Source organism: Astatotilapia calliptera, chromosome 14 (assembly GCF_900246225.1).
Source record: "Astatotilapia calliptera chromosome 14, fAstCal1.2, whole genome shotgun sequence".
NCBI classification, from domain to species: Eukaryota; Metazoa; Chordata; class Actinopteri; order Cichliformes; family Cichlidae; genus Astatotilapia; species Astatotilapia calliptera.
This window is the reverse complement of record NC_039315.1, coordinates 35,621,437-35,637,115: the sequence shown is the minus strand read 5'-3', so window position 1 is coordinate 35,637,115 and position 15,679 is coordinate 35,621,437. Positions and strand designations below refer to the sequence as shown.

Below are 15,679 nucleotides of genomic sequence, written 5' to 3'. Positions count from 1 at the left end.
TAAATGTAATAATATTCATAGATCCGGGTCTTAATTCACATATTTTGACCGGTTTATGGCACAATTTTATTTTGGATGCATTTATCCAAGTGTGATGAATGTAACGTTGATATAGTTGAGTTCATTTTATCTTCTGACCTTCGCACCACAAACAGTCTGAGAAATAAAATACACTCGAAGTGTAGTGTAAGGGACTTCAGTGCAAAGAAGGAGCTGCAATGTTTGTTTTTAGTTTCGTTATTTATTCATTTATTTATTTATTTACTCGATTTCAACACAGATTTGATAGAAAATCTAAAATAATAACCGTTTTTGATCATAATGATCATAAATCATAATGCTGGGGGAGTTAAACATTTCAAAGGCCGGTTCTTAAACGGCACACTTTACCGGAAACCTTTGATCCTGAAACGCATTTTTATTTTCATGAAAATATAACCAAGACAAGGACAGAACTGTGCGTGAAGCTGCTGAGCCTCTCTCCCTGTTCTCCCAGCAGGTGTGAGCACTCTGATGGAGCTGGAGGCCCTGCCATGCCAACGAGGGCTGTTGGCCCTTGCCACACCCACTTTCCCTCTTTGCCACTTTTAATGTATTTTTTATGAAATAAACTTTTTAAAATGCGTGACTAGGCTAAACGCGAGGTTTGAGGTGAAATGCGCTCTTAAGGTTGCACGGAAGCAGTCGTGGGTGCTGCAGTGCTAAGTGAAGGGGGCTGATGCTGGGATAGTGCAAAAGGAGGGTAAAATGAATAAAAGTGCATTTTTTTCGAGGTTAAAGTGTAAAATACTAATATATGAGATTAAAGTGGATTTGATACAGTGTTCATGCTTAGTGATTTTACTGAAAATCGATTTGAGAGAGTTGCCTCTGAATATTCAAATGGTAAGTAACGCGCAATCAAATCATTGTCAAATCATTGAGTTCTAGGGGTTTTAAATAGAGGGAATGGAGGGAGAAAATCTCAAACTAATATGTCCCCAGCTCTATTACAATCATTCTGTATGCTCTGGCTCTGCTGTAAGACATTTGTGTTGCTATTTTTGGAGACTTTTGCAGAAATTTCGTTCTTGGCCATTTTGCTGAGGCAGAAAAGGACATTGTTGAGTCCCTCAGCTCTTCTCCAGGAATCATCTCTCCATCCCAGCCATCATGTCCGGTGAGTTTCACCTCGGATTTTCTTCAGGAAATCATTTTCTTGCATTTTTCCCTGTTTGGAAGACAAAGGAGGGGGGGGGGGGGGTGTAATGTAGAGTTTATTGGAAATATTGAAAGCACACGATTTGTGTGTTTAAGTGGAGTGCTCACCCCCCATAAATGCCCACTTCTTCCCATATTTAAATTAAAGTAGAATGGGCTAGATTAAACTTCCACGTGTAGAATAACTTTAATGCCACCTGATTCCACCTGTTTGTGGAGCGTTCTCCACTCAAAGACTTCTCCAAGCTTCACTGGCGTTTATGGCTTTACTGTGTGTTATAGTTCTCCCGACTGTCGTCTGTCGACGCACATCAGGACGCGCAGATGATCATTTTTAAAGATCATTTTAAGTTTGGAAAAATTCAACTGGAAGTCTCGCGGGCTGTGTGGTCGGGCTGTCTGTGCGCAACAGGGTGTTCTGTGTGTTCGAGTGGGATGTGTCTGCCTTTCGTTTTGGCCAGCGTCTGCCACATTTAAGACAAATCATAAAGTAGCATTTCTCTGTATGAATATTTATCAGATGAGGTTTCATCTCTTAACACATTCTCTAAAATGTTCGCAGCCCTGAATGCTTTAAATATCGCCTTTAGGCCTAAATCGCCCGCACCTATACGAGACGTTCTTTCACCGTATCTTAATCAAGCTTCAAGTAAGGAAGAAAAAAACTGCCAATTACTCCCATTGCCTTTAACTGTCAGGCGTTCGTGGTGGGGGGCAGGGGTGATTTGAATAAAGTAACGGAGATTGGTGTAGAGCTCGGGGTTTTGAATTGTAAACAGCACCGGGCTGAAATCGCCTCGAAATTTTTCCATAACGACCTGATCAAACTTTCACTAAGTGACCGCGCACGTGCACCACGCGGGAGGCTCGTTTCCTTGAAAACTGCAGCGCTTCGATCCAAAAGCGCAGATCAGCGGCTCCTTCTAGTTTCGAAATTTTGTTCCGTTTTGGTCGCGGATCGCTTTGCTGACTCTTTGTCTGCGCGCTTCAGCTTTAACCTCATCCCACCGTGCCAGACAAACTTCTCTTTCATCTCCTCGCCTATTTTTATTTACTTTACATTCATTCGATCGTATATGCGTAATAAAATCTACTTACTTTAACGCGTTAAGAGCCGATTTCTTCTGCCTCTGACTGGGGCGTGGCAGCTCAGGGCTACAGGGTGCAGTGAAAACGTCTCCCGACCGGGAGGCTCCGGGGAGGGGATCAGCCGCCAGTAACACTCAGAAACACTGAGCGGTGGAAACGACCTTTACGCACCGGTGATAAAATAGGATCTTTGGATAATTCAAAGCACTTCGTTATATTCTTTTACAAAATCTTAAAAGACAATCTTTCAGCAGTTTATTAGAATGAAGCGACACTTCATGGAGCGATTTCAGTTTACTGGAAACAAAATAAGCTGTGATGTGTAAGAAATGCTTTGTGGTGCTTTACTGGAGGAGCAGGGAGAGGGAGGAGAAGAGTGCACGACTGGTTTAGTTTGCTTTAAGAGGAGATTACTGCGCATGAGTGACACACTGTGCTCTTCATTAAGATCAACTGAAGGTGTACCCGGGGGTCCGGGTGAAGATCACGGTCAAGGAGTTGCTGCGGAGGCACAGAGAGAAGGAGGCCAACAACAAGAAGCTTAATGCGGTAACTCCTCCCTCCCCCACGCCTCTTTACCCTTGTCCCCTGCTCTCAGTCTCACCTTTTTTCTGCTGAGAATACCGCTCTGTGCAAGCCTGCACCTGTAAATCACTGATAGCCCGTTTTATCAAAATAAGCCACTCAACTCATTTACAGGAAAGCAGCCATTAATAATCTGGTATCGCCTTCCCCCTCCTCTGTATTTCTCTTTCTTCCTGATCAGCAGATGCATCAGGCTTGCTTGGAACTACAGGAGCTTCGCGCGTCCACTTTCCAAAGTAGGTTTGTCCACCCAGTGTGCTAAAATACATCCCAGAAAGACACACATGCACTACAGCGGCCTGCCCTAAGCGTCACAGTCTGATGATCTTAATCAAGTTGTTTGTTTGTTTGTTTGTTTGTTTGTTTGTTTGTTTGTTTGTTTGTTTGTTTGTTTGTTTGGGGGGTCAAAAATTCTGTAAAATAAACATATAAATATGCATCAATTATTGAGGACGCCTTTTTCAGTTGGACGGGGGGCAAGAGGCATTCAGATTTCAGAGGGGTGGAGTTCCACCGTGGTCTCTCAGACCACGCCCTTTCAAAGTGGTCGCAGATATATCCTAGTCCGTGATTAAATGATAGGCAATGATTAACCCAGAGCGTGTGGTTCGCTTGTTTTCATCGCATGTGTTTGTATTCTGGATATTTTCGGTCTGACTGTTACACTGAATCTCGGCAGGTGGCCATGTGGCTCCTCCTCCCTCTGTCCCCCCAGCTGAAGCCAGCAGCTGCGGGTCGCTGGCCCTCCAGCTTCGAGCCACCATCTCGTTTCCAGTCCCTGACAGCGCGTGCAACATCCAGATGCAGGAGTGCGGCATCCAGGTGCAGCAGCAGCAGCAGTTTGGGGATGTGATGTTGCCCGGCAACGGATACGGTGGTACCACCTACGACACCCCTCTGCCTCCTTTTCCAACCTCCCCTCAGCCTTGGTACCACGGACTGTCCTCAGATGCGGACTACTACGGCCAGGGGATGGTAGGTCTCAGCTGGCACCAACGAAACACCGTCATTAAAGAAATAATCAGAAACTGGGATTTCTTAAAACTTTTGTGACAAAACGGAAAAATTTCCTAGTTTTTCTGTTTGTGACCAAAATTGAAAGATTGTTTTAAAAGCATACGAGATACGAGCAATAGCAATGCGTTTATTTGGAACAGAGGTTTGGTGTGGTGGTCGTTTATTTCCACAAACACTGTCAGTGTCTGTGTTCAGCATGTAGTGGATAGGTTTGTGTGGATATATTTGAAGGAGCTAGTCTTGCTTTGACTGTGATTACAGCTGTTTGTGTTTGATAAAATGACCTGTCTGGCAGGATAAACAGCTGCATGTCAGTTTTGTAAGCTGTCTGCACACAAATGAATGCATTAAATCAAAAACACCACTCACAAGTGTTCCTGGTGAGCCCTGGGCCTAGCTTTGGTTGGATGACCACCATGTGGCACACCTGCAGTCCTGCCCAAAGTAATTTCGATGTCCTCCTCTCTTTCAGGCCCCTTGCTCCTCATTGGAGTCACTGACTTTCTGCAACCCTGTGGATCCCAACACTTATTCCCCACAGGACTCCTTCTCTTCCTCCTCCTCCTCCTCATGCTATGACTCGCCCACCAGAATGGAGTCAAGCTTCAGCCCACAGCAATACCACTATCAGCACTGTGGCCCCCAGGAATATTACAGCTTGCCACACTGTTGGTCAGGCCAGCAGGAGAGCCCCCCCACCCCAGAATGCGCACCTTACTTTGCTCCCACAGACTATCCCCAGGTGTATCCTGTAGAAGACAGCTGTTTCCAGAAGGATTTCCCGCTGAGCTCTGAGATGTGCTACAATGCTTTATGATGAGACCGTGAACAGTATTACTTTGTATCCTGACTGTAAATACGATTTGGCTCAGTGAGGTTGTTTGCTTTGCATTTCACTTGGTCTGCTTTACTTTAATCAATTCATTTGTAATAAAAACTAAATGATATATTTTCATACGCTAATGTTTTGCTGCACAAAATAAAAATGTGTAAAAGTCAGCACTGTGCTTGTAATGTGCGCTTGTCTATTGCAGAGTTTCCACTGTAAAAGTCGGGATGTTTGCTTCAGCCAGCAGGTTCAGACTTCACCCTGTGAACATGCCCTGTAGCCACAGGTAACAAATAAAAGTGAAAAATGTGGGAAGAGTGTGAAAGTAAATATCACAGGCTGATAACATGTCAGGGCTGAACTCAGCTGTAACGCAACAATTGGAAATGAAGGCAAGGAAACGTCTGAGATTTGACTTTGGCCTGCAGGGCAGTATTTCACTGGGAGTTCAGAGATCAAAGGAGAACAGATTAACAGACAAGCCGACTCACAGTGGCTGCAGCTCAGCTAACAGAGCAGGACGTCTGCTAATCAGAGGGTTGGTTTGGCTTTTTCAAGAATGCTTGAGCTCCGAGTTGTCGCGTAATGCTGGAGTCGCTGTGTGTGAATGAGACTGGTATTTAAAAAGTACTTTGACTCCTCAGACAGGTGTCAGTCCATTTATCTGATTTTTTCAACAAACTCTCAATAATTTCTCCAGACTGTGAAACAAGCACTGTTGAAGCTGCAACCCCCTCTTATTATACTTACAGATTTTACACGGAGCTCAGCCAGTTTATTAGGCTACCTGTCAAAAAACAAGAAATTCAGTAAATGGACTGATTTTCTACTCTGAGCACTCTTGTCCTGTTTAGTGCTTTTGATCTCACACACACACACACACACACACACACACACACACACACACACACACACACACACACACACACACACACACACACACACACACACACACACACACACAATGTTAGTAGGTGAGCTGCTCTCCCACCAGAGCTACAGCCACCGTGTAACTGACCAGTGTGGATTATTACACTTAATAGTCACTCACTGCTTAATATTTGCATTACCTCAAGTTTCCCCTCGTGCAACACTGAAGTAATGAATATTTAATAACAATTTTTCATGTTGCATGAAAATGGGAAGAAAAAGAAATAAGCTTTTTTAATGCCTGACCGATTTTACTTGAGTTTATCTAGAGCAGGCCTTTGGCTCAGTGTCACGAATGATTATTAGATACATAAAGCAGCTGCCAAACTATGTAAAACATCTTTCTGCTGCTATCTTATGTCTTTAAAATGGCAAGTTGAATCTCGTTATGAAAGCGGATGCGTGTGTTTGGTAATTTGTGGACAGTTTGTTCTTGATTCTTTGTGCCAAACTTAATCATGGAGCATGGAAAAGGTTTTCCAAGTATTTGTCTGCTAAAACAGACAAACAAAAGAAAGAAATCATAAAAGTCTGGATTATTTTGTGACTTCCTGGTCGCACTTCCAACCTAGCTCACTTGAAACTAGTGTCTCAAACTAACACAATAAACGAGGAGTGCGTGCTCCAAAGATCCTGTTGGCAGGCATCCCTTTCACTCCCGCTGAGCCAGCATATGTGGAAATCCCCTTGGAGACACTTGACGGCAGCTGATAAGTGTGGAAAAATAACCCAAAACATTTAGGCTGGAGCAGAGCGCCGCAATCAGCTTTATTAAGTGGCAGTGGCATTTCTGCATGCCGACAAAGACAAAACTTTATATGCCATCATATTCCAGGAACCACGATAACTTCTACCAGTGTAAAGTCTTTATCCATTTACAAGCTAAATGTGCAGGAAACCATTGTTCTCTTAGTTACTGAGTTACAGGATGTGAGTGTGTCCACGCACTCTGCACGGCCCAACAAAGACACCGTGCCAACTCGTCCAAGTGCAAAGAAAACACATGGGAAGTCCGCAATCCTATACTTTATGTTTTTTGAATCTTGCCTCTGGCATTTGCCATAAATCATCATAAGGAATCTGGACTAAAAGTGAAATGAATGAAAAAAGGAACTATTTTCAAACAAAAACTGTAAGCAAGAAAAAACACCCTGGAAGCTAAAACCTGTGATAACTGCACAGTGTGGGCTAGTTAACACTATCACCAGAGTCGATAACTGTAAACAACAGGCTCCATGTTTTTCTTCTGTCGAATCCTCATCGTCTAATATTATAATAAGAACATTTTAATCGATAAGTATGACCCACGCTTCCACAATGTGAAGGAAAAACAACAGCAAAGAGAAGAAAGTGATGCACATCCATCTGTCCACAGACGCACTGATGTTTCTATAAACTGAACAGTTTAGTTGTTGGAGTTTACTTTGGCTTCTTTTTTCAGCCCTGGGGTTGCAGCTTATATTTAACTGGTCCAGTATTATTCATACTGGGGATCAGGTTTAGACGCGTTGTCAGAAACCCTTTTTTTAAGGTAAGGTAATGAACGCCACTTTAGGTGAAAGTGCTCAGGCACTGTATGAACGTGATCAGGTGAATGCGACTCGTGGTACGAAGTGCTCTGAGGGCCTAAAGTGAGTAGAAAGAAGTCGCAGTTTTGCTCTCTTTAGTTTATTTTTATAGTCTTTTGCTCTAAGGTGGAGCTGCTGCATCCACCCATGGACTGCTTCTTTACACACCTGTTTCTCACCGACATGGTGACAGCCAGGCCTCCTTGGTCGTCCTGTCTCCTGCCCTTGTGCCTGTGTAACCTGTTTTCTTTGCCAAGTTGTTCTCAGAAATCACCGAGCTTCTTATTGCTGAGTAACGTATGCACCATCAGCCACTTCTCCCAGTTTTGCCGTCCCAGCTCAGTCTGTTGCAAGAGGAGCAACTTACACGCTCTCCACCTACGATCAGTAACTGTGACTGTATCAGGAGTAAGTGAGCATGCTTGCACATGTTTGTGTGTTAAGTTCAGTTTTATCTAAAGAACGCCAAATCAAGAGTAGTCACCTCACCCCAAGCCTCTCCTCAGGCTTGGGGTGAGATTTTATCCAGATTCCAGTCATTTTTGCCTCTTGTGTAAAGGAGAGTCGGAAAAGAAAACAGAGGTATGACCCTTCATATCTGGTTTGTCTGACAGCAACAGACACAAAATGCACACAAAGTCTCCTCTCCTCCGCCTACAGCATGTTACACATGTGGCTGACCACATCATGGTGTCCGTCCACTGGGTCGCTTGCCTATATTTTAATGACACACTTGTAAAATCCTCATTTTTAGACCGTGCATCAAGAAGGAGCTCTAGTGAAACAGTCTGTGCCAAATCAAAATGTGAATAAAACATTGGCCTGTTTTTTGACCTGTGCTGTGACAGTATGGTGACCTATAAACGCCGGTCTAGGTTTCAGCCTCTTTGTGAGCCTGAATAAGTGAAGGTATGGATGTTGTTTTGCTTTGCTGGATGCATGTGTTGCTCCCAAACCTGCAGCTATCATTCAGCAACGATATGGAACAAATGCATCACTGATAACAAGCTGGGTGGTCTCTCTGCTCTTCAGTCTGAAGGTCGTCATTCACAAATCAAATTTAGGAGAAGCTTTTCTGGATCTAGAAGTTTGAGAGCAAAGCAGAGGTACTGCTTACTGAGCCAGTGTAAAACCTGTTTGTCTGTCATATTATTTTCATTGAATTTCAATAGTGTTTGGATGATTTTCACGTCACTGCATTATGTTTTGGTCTTTTTAACCTTGGCTTTTCTGGAAAACATAAGCACACAACATCTGGAGTGTGCTCCAATGAGCCTAATCAAACAGGCGCTTCACAGCATGTTTCAACTTTGTATCCCTCTTTGAAGGTTTAAGATGAGATTTGTTGAGTAAACCGGGTGTGTGTCGACACAGTGCTTCTTTTGTGCATGTTAATGTTTAAGCAACCATAACAACAATCATCCAATTGTCAGACAGGACAGATATGAACACATTTTTAAACCTGGTGTAACATTAAACTTTGGCCACGGACTGTTATCACGTAACGTGTGGTGGTGTGCACAGCTTCACAGTGTTTCGCAACGGCCGATAAGGGAGTCTTTGCTGTTGTGTTCGTATCAGAGGTGTTTCTTTATTGAATAAATCAAGGGCTGTTTTCACTCGTACTTGTTTTCTGAACAATAAACATCCAGGCCTGATAAGAGAAACAGTGAATAGGTCAGCAGGTCAAACACCATGCAGCTGTGCAGAGAAAGTGACAACAGAGTCCTGTTTACTCAACAAACAGATGCTAAGTGAAGGAAGCAGGTCGGTCAAGACATATTTTCCACATAAACAACTTATGTGAAAACAACCATAAAGTCACTGAAGAGCTCTTTCTATGTTTCCTCTGCTGAGCAGGATTGTTAGTCTAATGGCTTCTTTACTCACCTGATAGAATCAGCGAGTGGTGCTACGGCACAACAGCCTCAGAGGAAAAAGCTTCATGTTGAAACTTCCATGGAAAACACAGAGAAAGTCAGACTGGAGCCGACTGGTTTTCCACAATACTCACTGGGGAATGATCATGAATGCAAATCTAAATGTATTTACACACTGCACATGAAACAAAGGCAAACACACACACAGTTGTTTGACTTCACCCCCTCATCCCCGACATTAAACCTCTGCCTTCATGGTCCCTCTTATTTAATACCACAGAGACGTCTTTAATGTGTGACAGCTGCTGAAAACAGTTACGACAAAACAGACAGAGGCTTCTCTCAGTCTCCTCAGCTTTTCCTTTATGGGCTCTTATCTTCGTCTCTGGTGGTTTTTCAGTGTTTAAGACTAACCTTCACATCTAGTTGACTCTGGGAGCTGGAAGAACAGGCCTGAGCACGACTGCACTGGTTCCAGTACCCTTACAGCTGGTGATGATGCACCTCGTGCAGAGGGGGCTGTTTGTTTTCTCAGATCAAAACTAAGATAAGCGTCCAGTGTGCAAGCAGTAAAAGTAACAATAACTTAGCATGTAGGGAGTGTTTTCTGTCCTCGCCTGCAAAGCTGTGCAGAACCTAACCTGCCAAGAAATGAAAATCACTCAGTGAAAATTAAATACACCTCTTTAATATTCGATTTATTCATTTCTTTGTCTGTGTGTGTGTGTGTGTGGGTGTGTGTGGGTGTGTGTGTGTGTGTGTGTGTGGGTGTGTGTGGGTGTGTGTGTGTGTGTGTGTGGGTGTGTGTGGGTGTGTGTGGGTGGGTGTGTGTGTGTGTGTGTGTGTGGGTGTGCGTGTGCGTGTGTGTGTGTGTGTGTGTGTGTGTGTGTGTGTGTGTGTGTGTGATCCCAGTGCAGGGGCCTTATCTGAGTGGAGTGTTCTTCCCATGTCTGCGTGGGTCGTCTCCGTGCACAGGGTGAGGAAAACTGGTGATTCTAAATGTGCTGTGTGCGTTGGCCCTGATGACCTGATGACCTGTCCAGGCTGTGCCCTGCCTCTATCTCCATGGCAACTGCAGTATGCTCCAGGCTCCCCCAGAGACCCTGAATTGCGTAAGAAAAAGAAAATAGATGGATGAATATTGAATCAATTAAATGACATTCTTTATTTTTTGATTTTGGCCCATTTGTTCCTCTGTCCAAATCTAGAGGTGCTTTAAATCCATCCATCCATTTTCTTCCACTTATCCAGGCCGGGTCTCGGGGGCAGCAGCCTAAGCAGCGAAGCCCAGACCTCCCTCTCCCCAGCCACCTCCTCCAGCTTGTCCGGGGGAACACCAAGGCGTTCCCAGCCAGCCGAGAGATATAATCTCTCCAGCGTGTCCTGGGTCTGCCTCGGGGCCTCCTCCTGGTGGGACATGCCTGGAACACCTCACCCAGGAGGCGCCCAGAGCTGCTCTTTTACACTCAGCTCTCTCCTCACCACAACAGAGTGGCACAGCGTCCACATCGCTGCGGCCGCTGCACCAATCCGTCTGTTGATCTCCCGCTCACTTCTCCCATCACTCATGAACAAGACCCTGAGATAATTAAATTCCTCCACTTGGGGAAGGAACTTATCCCTGACCCAGAGTGGGCACTCCACCCTTTTCCGGCTGAGGACCATGGCCTCAGATTTGCAGGTGCTGATTCTCAGTCCTACTGCTTCACACTCGGCTGCGAACCTTTCAAAGGCGAGCTGGAGGCCATCACCTGATGAAGCCAACAGAACCACATCATCTGCAAAAAGCAGAGATGAGATCCTGAGACCACCAAAGTGAAAGCCCTCCGCTACTTGGCTGCGCCTAGAAATCCTGTCCATAAAAATTATGAACAGAATCGGTGACAAAGGGCAGCCCTGGCGGAGCCCATCACCCACCGGGAACGAGTCTGACTTATTGCCGGTTACGTACATTGTAAAAAATAATTGTAATCAGGGCTCTAGAGTGCGACCAAATTTTTCATTGGTGCGACTAAAAAAATAAATTTGGTTGCACCTGTGCGACCTGCGCTTCACATTTGATCAATGTCGTCATGAATTTTGCTGTTTTGCTTCCACGACTATTAAAATCACACTCCATGCACAGCTAGCTCTCTCTCTATCTCTCTCTGTGCTTCAAGAACAGTTTCCGTCTCCAATCTCTGTTTTCTGTATTATTCATTCGCTTATTGCCCACCAGTCTACCGCTGTTTACAGCGCCGTGGCTGCTGTCTTTTTCTTTTTCACTTAAATGACCTCAGACAAGAAAGCCTGTTTTTTCTGTTATTCAATACTGAAGAAATTTTAACTTTATATGCAGAAGATTGTAGAATATTTTTAAGGTTATCTGCTATAAAAAGCCAGACCAGGAAAATCTCCTTCATGTTTTTGTCACGGCTAGACGGTCCTCACCGATCGCCTTGCCAATTTTGGTGGTGTTTGTGTGTACTGTGTCGTGTTCTCCTCTCCATCCTGTGCATGTGTTTTTCTGCTGGAACATGTTCCTCCGGAAGCCGTGGCACGGAACGGCAGCTGACCCGAGGGGAGTGTCCTGAGCTGGAATCGTCGCACCTGTGCATAATCACTTCGCTGGCTACAACTAATCTGAAGCAGACCTATTTAACAGTGCGGTCGAGTCACAACCAACGCTGGAACGTTGAACTAAACCGGGTAGCGTAGTCGCGGCTAGCATACTCAGTTTGTGAAGGAGAGAACGTTTTTGTTACTGTGCGTGTGCTTTTCTCATCTGCCTCCAGGATTCAGGGATCGGAGGAGGAGCGGGCACAAGGACTTGTTTTGGATTGTCACTGCACTGTCACCGCGGGGAGAAGTCACCGTATCACTGCACTGCCCTTTCTGGTTTACAGACTCGAACTGTTGACTCACCTTTTCACTGTGAATAAATTCACTGTCACTCTGCAAGGAGTCTCACACCTGAGTCCTTTAACCCAATTCCCCATGACAGTTTTTCTGTTTTATTCTCAGTTACTTTCACACAAAGGCATCTGCTGTGATGTTCACAATTCTGATGAAGTCAGTACTGATAAATGATCAGAATTATAATATTTCTGACTGTCTGAGGCAAAGTTGAATCGAATCGGGACTTTGAAAACCAGAATCGAATGGATTATAGAAATCAGTGATGATACCCAGCCCTAGTGAGCAGCCTAGGCACGACAGACGTGGATGTAGCTGTAATAGGAAAAGAACTATTGCTAACTTTTCTGTTAAGGCCTGATCCTTCTGAAATTCATAGCCAGTGCTCTGACACGGTGTCATCAATCTTTGAATGCTGAAAAAGCACAGTGTATCCAGAAAAACACATTATATTATATCAATTATAAAATTTGTGTGCGCCTAACTTTTGTGCCGGTACACCCATGGCAAAAAGTTATTCTGGAGCCCTGGTAATATAAAAGTATTTTACAGTTTTGTACTGTTTTTCTTGAATACCATTAAATTTTCGTAAATATATTGATTTTACTTTTCAAATGTAAATTAACGTAAAATCACTGTAAATGTAATAAAACATAATTTTCTTGTTTTTTAAATATATTTGTCTGTACATGAGCATATTTAGATTGTTAAAATACATTCACAAATGTATCATAATTTCACAAATGTTTGTCTGTTATTTGAAAGCTTGAACTGTTAAATTCAAATGTCATGCTGTGGAAAACCTTCCACCTACGGGTGTTGGTCAGAGGGGAATTGTAAAGCGCTTTGAGGGTTGCAAAAAGCGCCACATGAATGCAATCCATTATTATTTAAACCAGCTGTTAAATGTATATTTCTGTACATTTAAGTATTATTATTCATATTGCTGCATTCATTAATTCAGTAATTTCATTGTTTAATCACATTAAAATGTTCCTAATTAATGTTTAAAAGCACGTGAAAATGGAAGAATCCCATTAGGGCAAAGGGTAAAAAGGGTAAAATTAGGGCAACAACCTGTATTGTCATTACTGAAAATATTTTCATGGGAAAGTTATTTTCTGTTATTTTATTTTGGCGCCCAGCTGCCGGGATATTACTGTTGTTTTAGGATTTATTTTTCAGTGTGGACGAAGGCCGTGTAGAGACTGAATGGCCCGTAGCGAAGGGCCAGACACCCCACAGTCCTCATACACTGAAACCTCCGGAGGAGCGTTGAAAGCTTCCTTTGATAAGATATGGTGCGATTTCAAAATTGTGCATCAACATTTGTTGTGTGTCTCAGTTAAAGGGAAAAATGCATCAACATTTGAAATTCATTTCTTTCTAAGTGAGCAAACGTACAAAGTGAGCAGGGATCTAATAATTGTTTCCCCCACTGTAAACGTTCCATTAGAATAATGAAGCACTGTGTTTAAAAGATAATGGGGCCTGATCATTTCATACTTTGTATATGACAATGATTTTGAGTTCATTTCTGAATTGAACAGGGAGCCAGTGAAGAGAAACTAGAATATCAGTATAGTACTTACATGGCAGCGTGGATCAACTGAACACTTTTCAGGGAGCGTCTACAGTACACTGACAATAATAATTAAGTTGGTCAGCTTAGAGCAATAAATGTATGAACTCGCTTTTCAGCATCATTCTGAGATATTAGCGTTGTAGGGTCTTTGCCTCACAATATTAGGAATTGGATTTGTGTTATCTGGCTTCATGGGTAAATAAATCTGGGCATCATGATATATATATGTAGGAGATGTATGTGTGCTATGCTGTTTAATGTAAAAATGATTGGTCCCAGCAGAGAATCCTGTCAAATTCCTGAATACTTTATGTGGGTAAAGACGACTCCCAGTTTACATTTGCAAACTGGAATCTGTCAGATAGATATGATTCAAATCACTGCAGCTGGATTCTTTTAATACCAAATGTGTGTTCTTATCTCGCAGGAAAATAATGTGGCTAACGGTATCGAACGCTGCGCTGAGGATCTAGCAGGACAAGGGCAGCGATATCACCACTGTCAGCGGTGATAGGTGTAGAGCAACAAGCTTCTTCCAGGATAAATGAAAATCTTTTAAATCAGTGAGATGTCATTTCTTCTCCAGATTACAAGTAATCTGCTTTAGGGAATGTGGTTGTGCTACGACACTGTTGTTCGTCTGGAAATGAATGCCTTAAATCAAAAGTGGTTACATGTAACACTACTGAAGGGATAAACAACTTCTATTGGAGTAGAGTTCAGCTGATCCAAAATGCTGCAGCAAGAGTCCTGACAGGGACTAGAAAGAGAGAGCAGATTTCTCCTGTTTTGGCTTCCTGTTAAATCCAGAATTAAAATCCTGCTCCTCACATACAAGGTCTTAAATAATCAGGCCCCATCTTATCTTAATGACCTTGTAGTACCATATCACCCTATTAGAGCACTTTGCTCTCGCTCTGCAGGCCTACTTGTTGTTCCTAGAGTATTTAAAAGTAGAATGGGAGGGAGAGCCTTCAGTTTTCAGGCCCCTCTTCTGTGGAACCAGCTTCCAGTTTGGATTCAGGAGACAGACACTATCTCTACTTTCAAGATTAGGCTTCAAACTTTCCTTTTTGCTAAAGCATATAGTTAGGGCTGGACCAGGTGACCCTGAATCCTCCCTTAGTTATGCTGCAATAGACGTAGGCTGCCGGGGGATTCCCATGATGCATTGGGTGTTTCTTCTTCACTCACTATGTATTAACAGACCTCTCTGCATTGAATCATATCTGTTATTAACCTCTGTCTCTCTTCCACAGCATGTCTTTATCCTGTCTTCCTTCTCTCACCCCAACCAATCACAGCAGATGGCCCCGCCCCTCCCTGAGCCTGGTTCTGCTGGAGGTTTCTTCCTGTTAAAAGGGAGTTTTTCCTTCCCACTGTCGCCAAAGTGCTTGCTCATAGGGGGTCATATGATTGTTGGGTTTTTCCCTGTATGTACTACCTTACACTATGAAGCACCTTTAGGCGACTGCAGTTGTGATTTGGTGTAAATAAAAGTGAGTTTTATTGTGTTGGCGCATGGCATTGAAAATAACAGTGGAGGAATTCATCCTTGATCTTGGTTACAGGACTACATCTAGTGCAAAGACATTTTAAATCCCACACTGCTGCGTAGAAAAGATCATATGATCCACAAATCTGCTCACCTCCAGGGTCTAAAAGGCAAAGTGCTCAGAAAAGAATATAATGTTCCTGAGAAATGTCCTCCTTCAACACCAACCCCAGTAAGACTGTTTTCCCAGTGACTTGTCAGTTTACATCACCAGTGAATGTAAATGAAAATCTTCTCTTCTTCATCAATGCTGCACTTTATCGAGAACAGCCGATAAAATGTAAACAAGGCACTTTTCCATGTAAGAGGGAAACGGACTCTGCCATTCATGTTGGGAATTATTGACACAGTGAATCAATCCTGTTTGTCTCTTGAATCAGCGCCATCTCTTTCATCTTTATGACAGTTTGGCACCGCGTAAGACTCAGAGTTTGCATGGATTCCAAGACCTTCACAATTATATACTTTTGAAATGACATCATGTGCCCTTTAAACACAGGACTGCCTCCGTGTAAGTATTCTGTGAAAGGTCACGACTGCTCTATG

General features: G+C 43.4%; 1 protein-coding gene and 1 long non-coding RNA gene across 5 annotated transcripts; one reads left to right on the top strand and one right to left on the bottom strand.

Moving 5' to 3' along the window:
* Positions 1-221: 221 nt before the first annotated feature.
* Positions 222-4,431, bottom strand: LOC113036941 (uncharacterized). 3 transcript variants are annotated; one of them, XR_003274527.1, is made up of 3 exons: positions 4,261-4,431; positions 2,299-2,477; positions 222-1,210 (listed from the first exon to the last, which is right to left on the bottom strand). It is a non-coding gene; the product is annotated as an uncharacterized LOC113036941 (long non-coding RNA). The 3 variants fall into 3 exon arrangements; XR_003274528.1 differs by having other exon boundaries at positions 2,299-2,450; XR_003274526.1 differs by lacking the exon at positions 2,299-2,477.
* Positions 2,485-5,050, top strand: linc.pou2af1 (lnc RNA pou2af1). Of its 2 annotated transcripts, none has more exons than XM_026193565.1 (4): positions 2,485-2,838; positions 3,059-3,110; positions 3,554-3,849; positions 4,364-5,050. In XM_026193565.1, the coding sequence occupies exons 2-4, from the start codon at positions 3,059-3,061 to the stop codon at positions 4,706-4,708; spliced, it is 693 nt and encodes a 230-aa protein (XP_026049350.1). In that variant the 5' UTR covers positions 2,485-2,838; the 3' UTR covers positions 4,709-5,050. The 2 variants fall into 2 exon arrangements, with proteins under 2 accessions (XP_026049350.1, XP_026049349.1); XM_026193564.1 differs by having other exon boundaries at positions 3,056-3,110.
* The last annotated feature ends 10,629 nt before the right edge of the window (positions 5,051-15,679 follow it).

What these genes read in the sequence shown, in the direction of transcription:
- linc.pou2af1 (XM_026193565.1), top strand. Translation starts at nt 3,059, where the DNA reads ATGCATCAGGCTTGCTTGGAACTACAGGAGCTTCGCGCGTCCACTTTC. An exon ending in TCGCGCGTCCACTTTCCAAA is followed by an intron (nt 3,111 to 3,553) that starts GTAGGTTTGTCC and finishes GAATCTCGGCAG; the next exon opens with GTGGCCATGTGGCTCCTCCT. An exon ending in ACTACTACGGCCAGGGGATG is followed by an intron (nt 3,850 to 4,363) that starts GTAGGTCTCAGC and finishes CCTCTCTTTCAG; the next exon opens with GCCCCTTGCTCCTCATTGGA.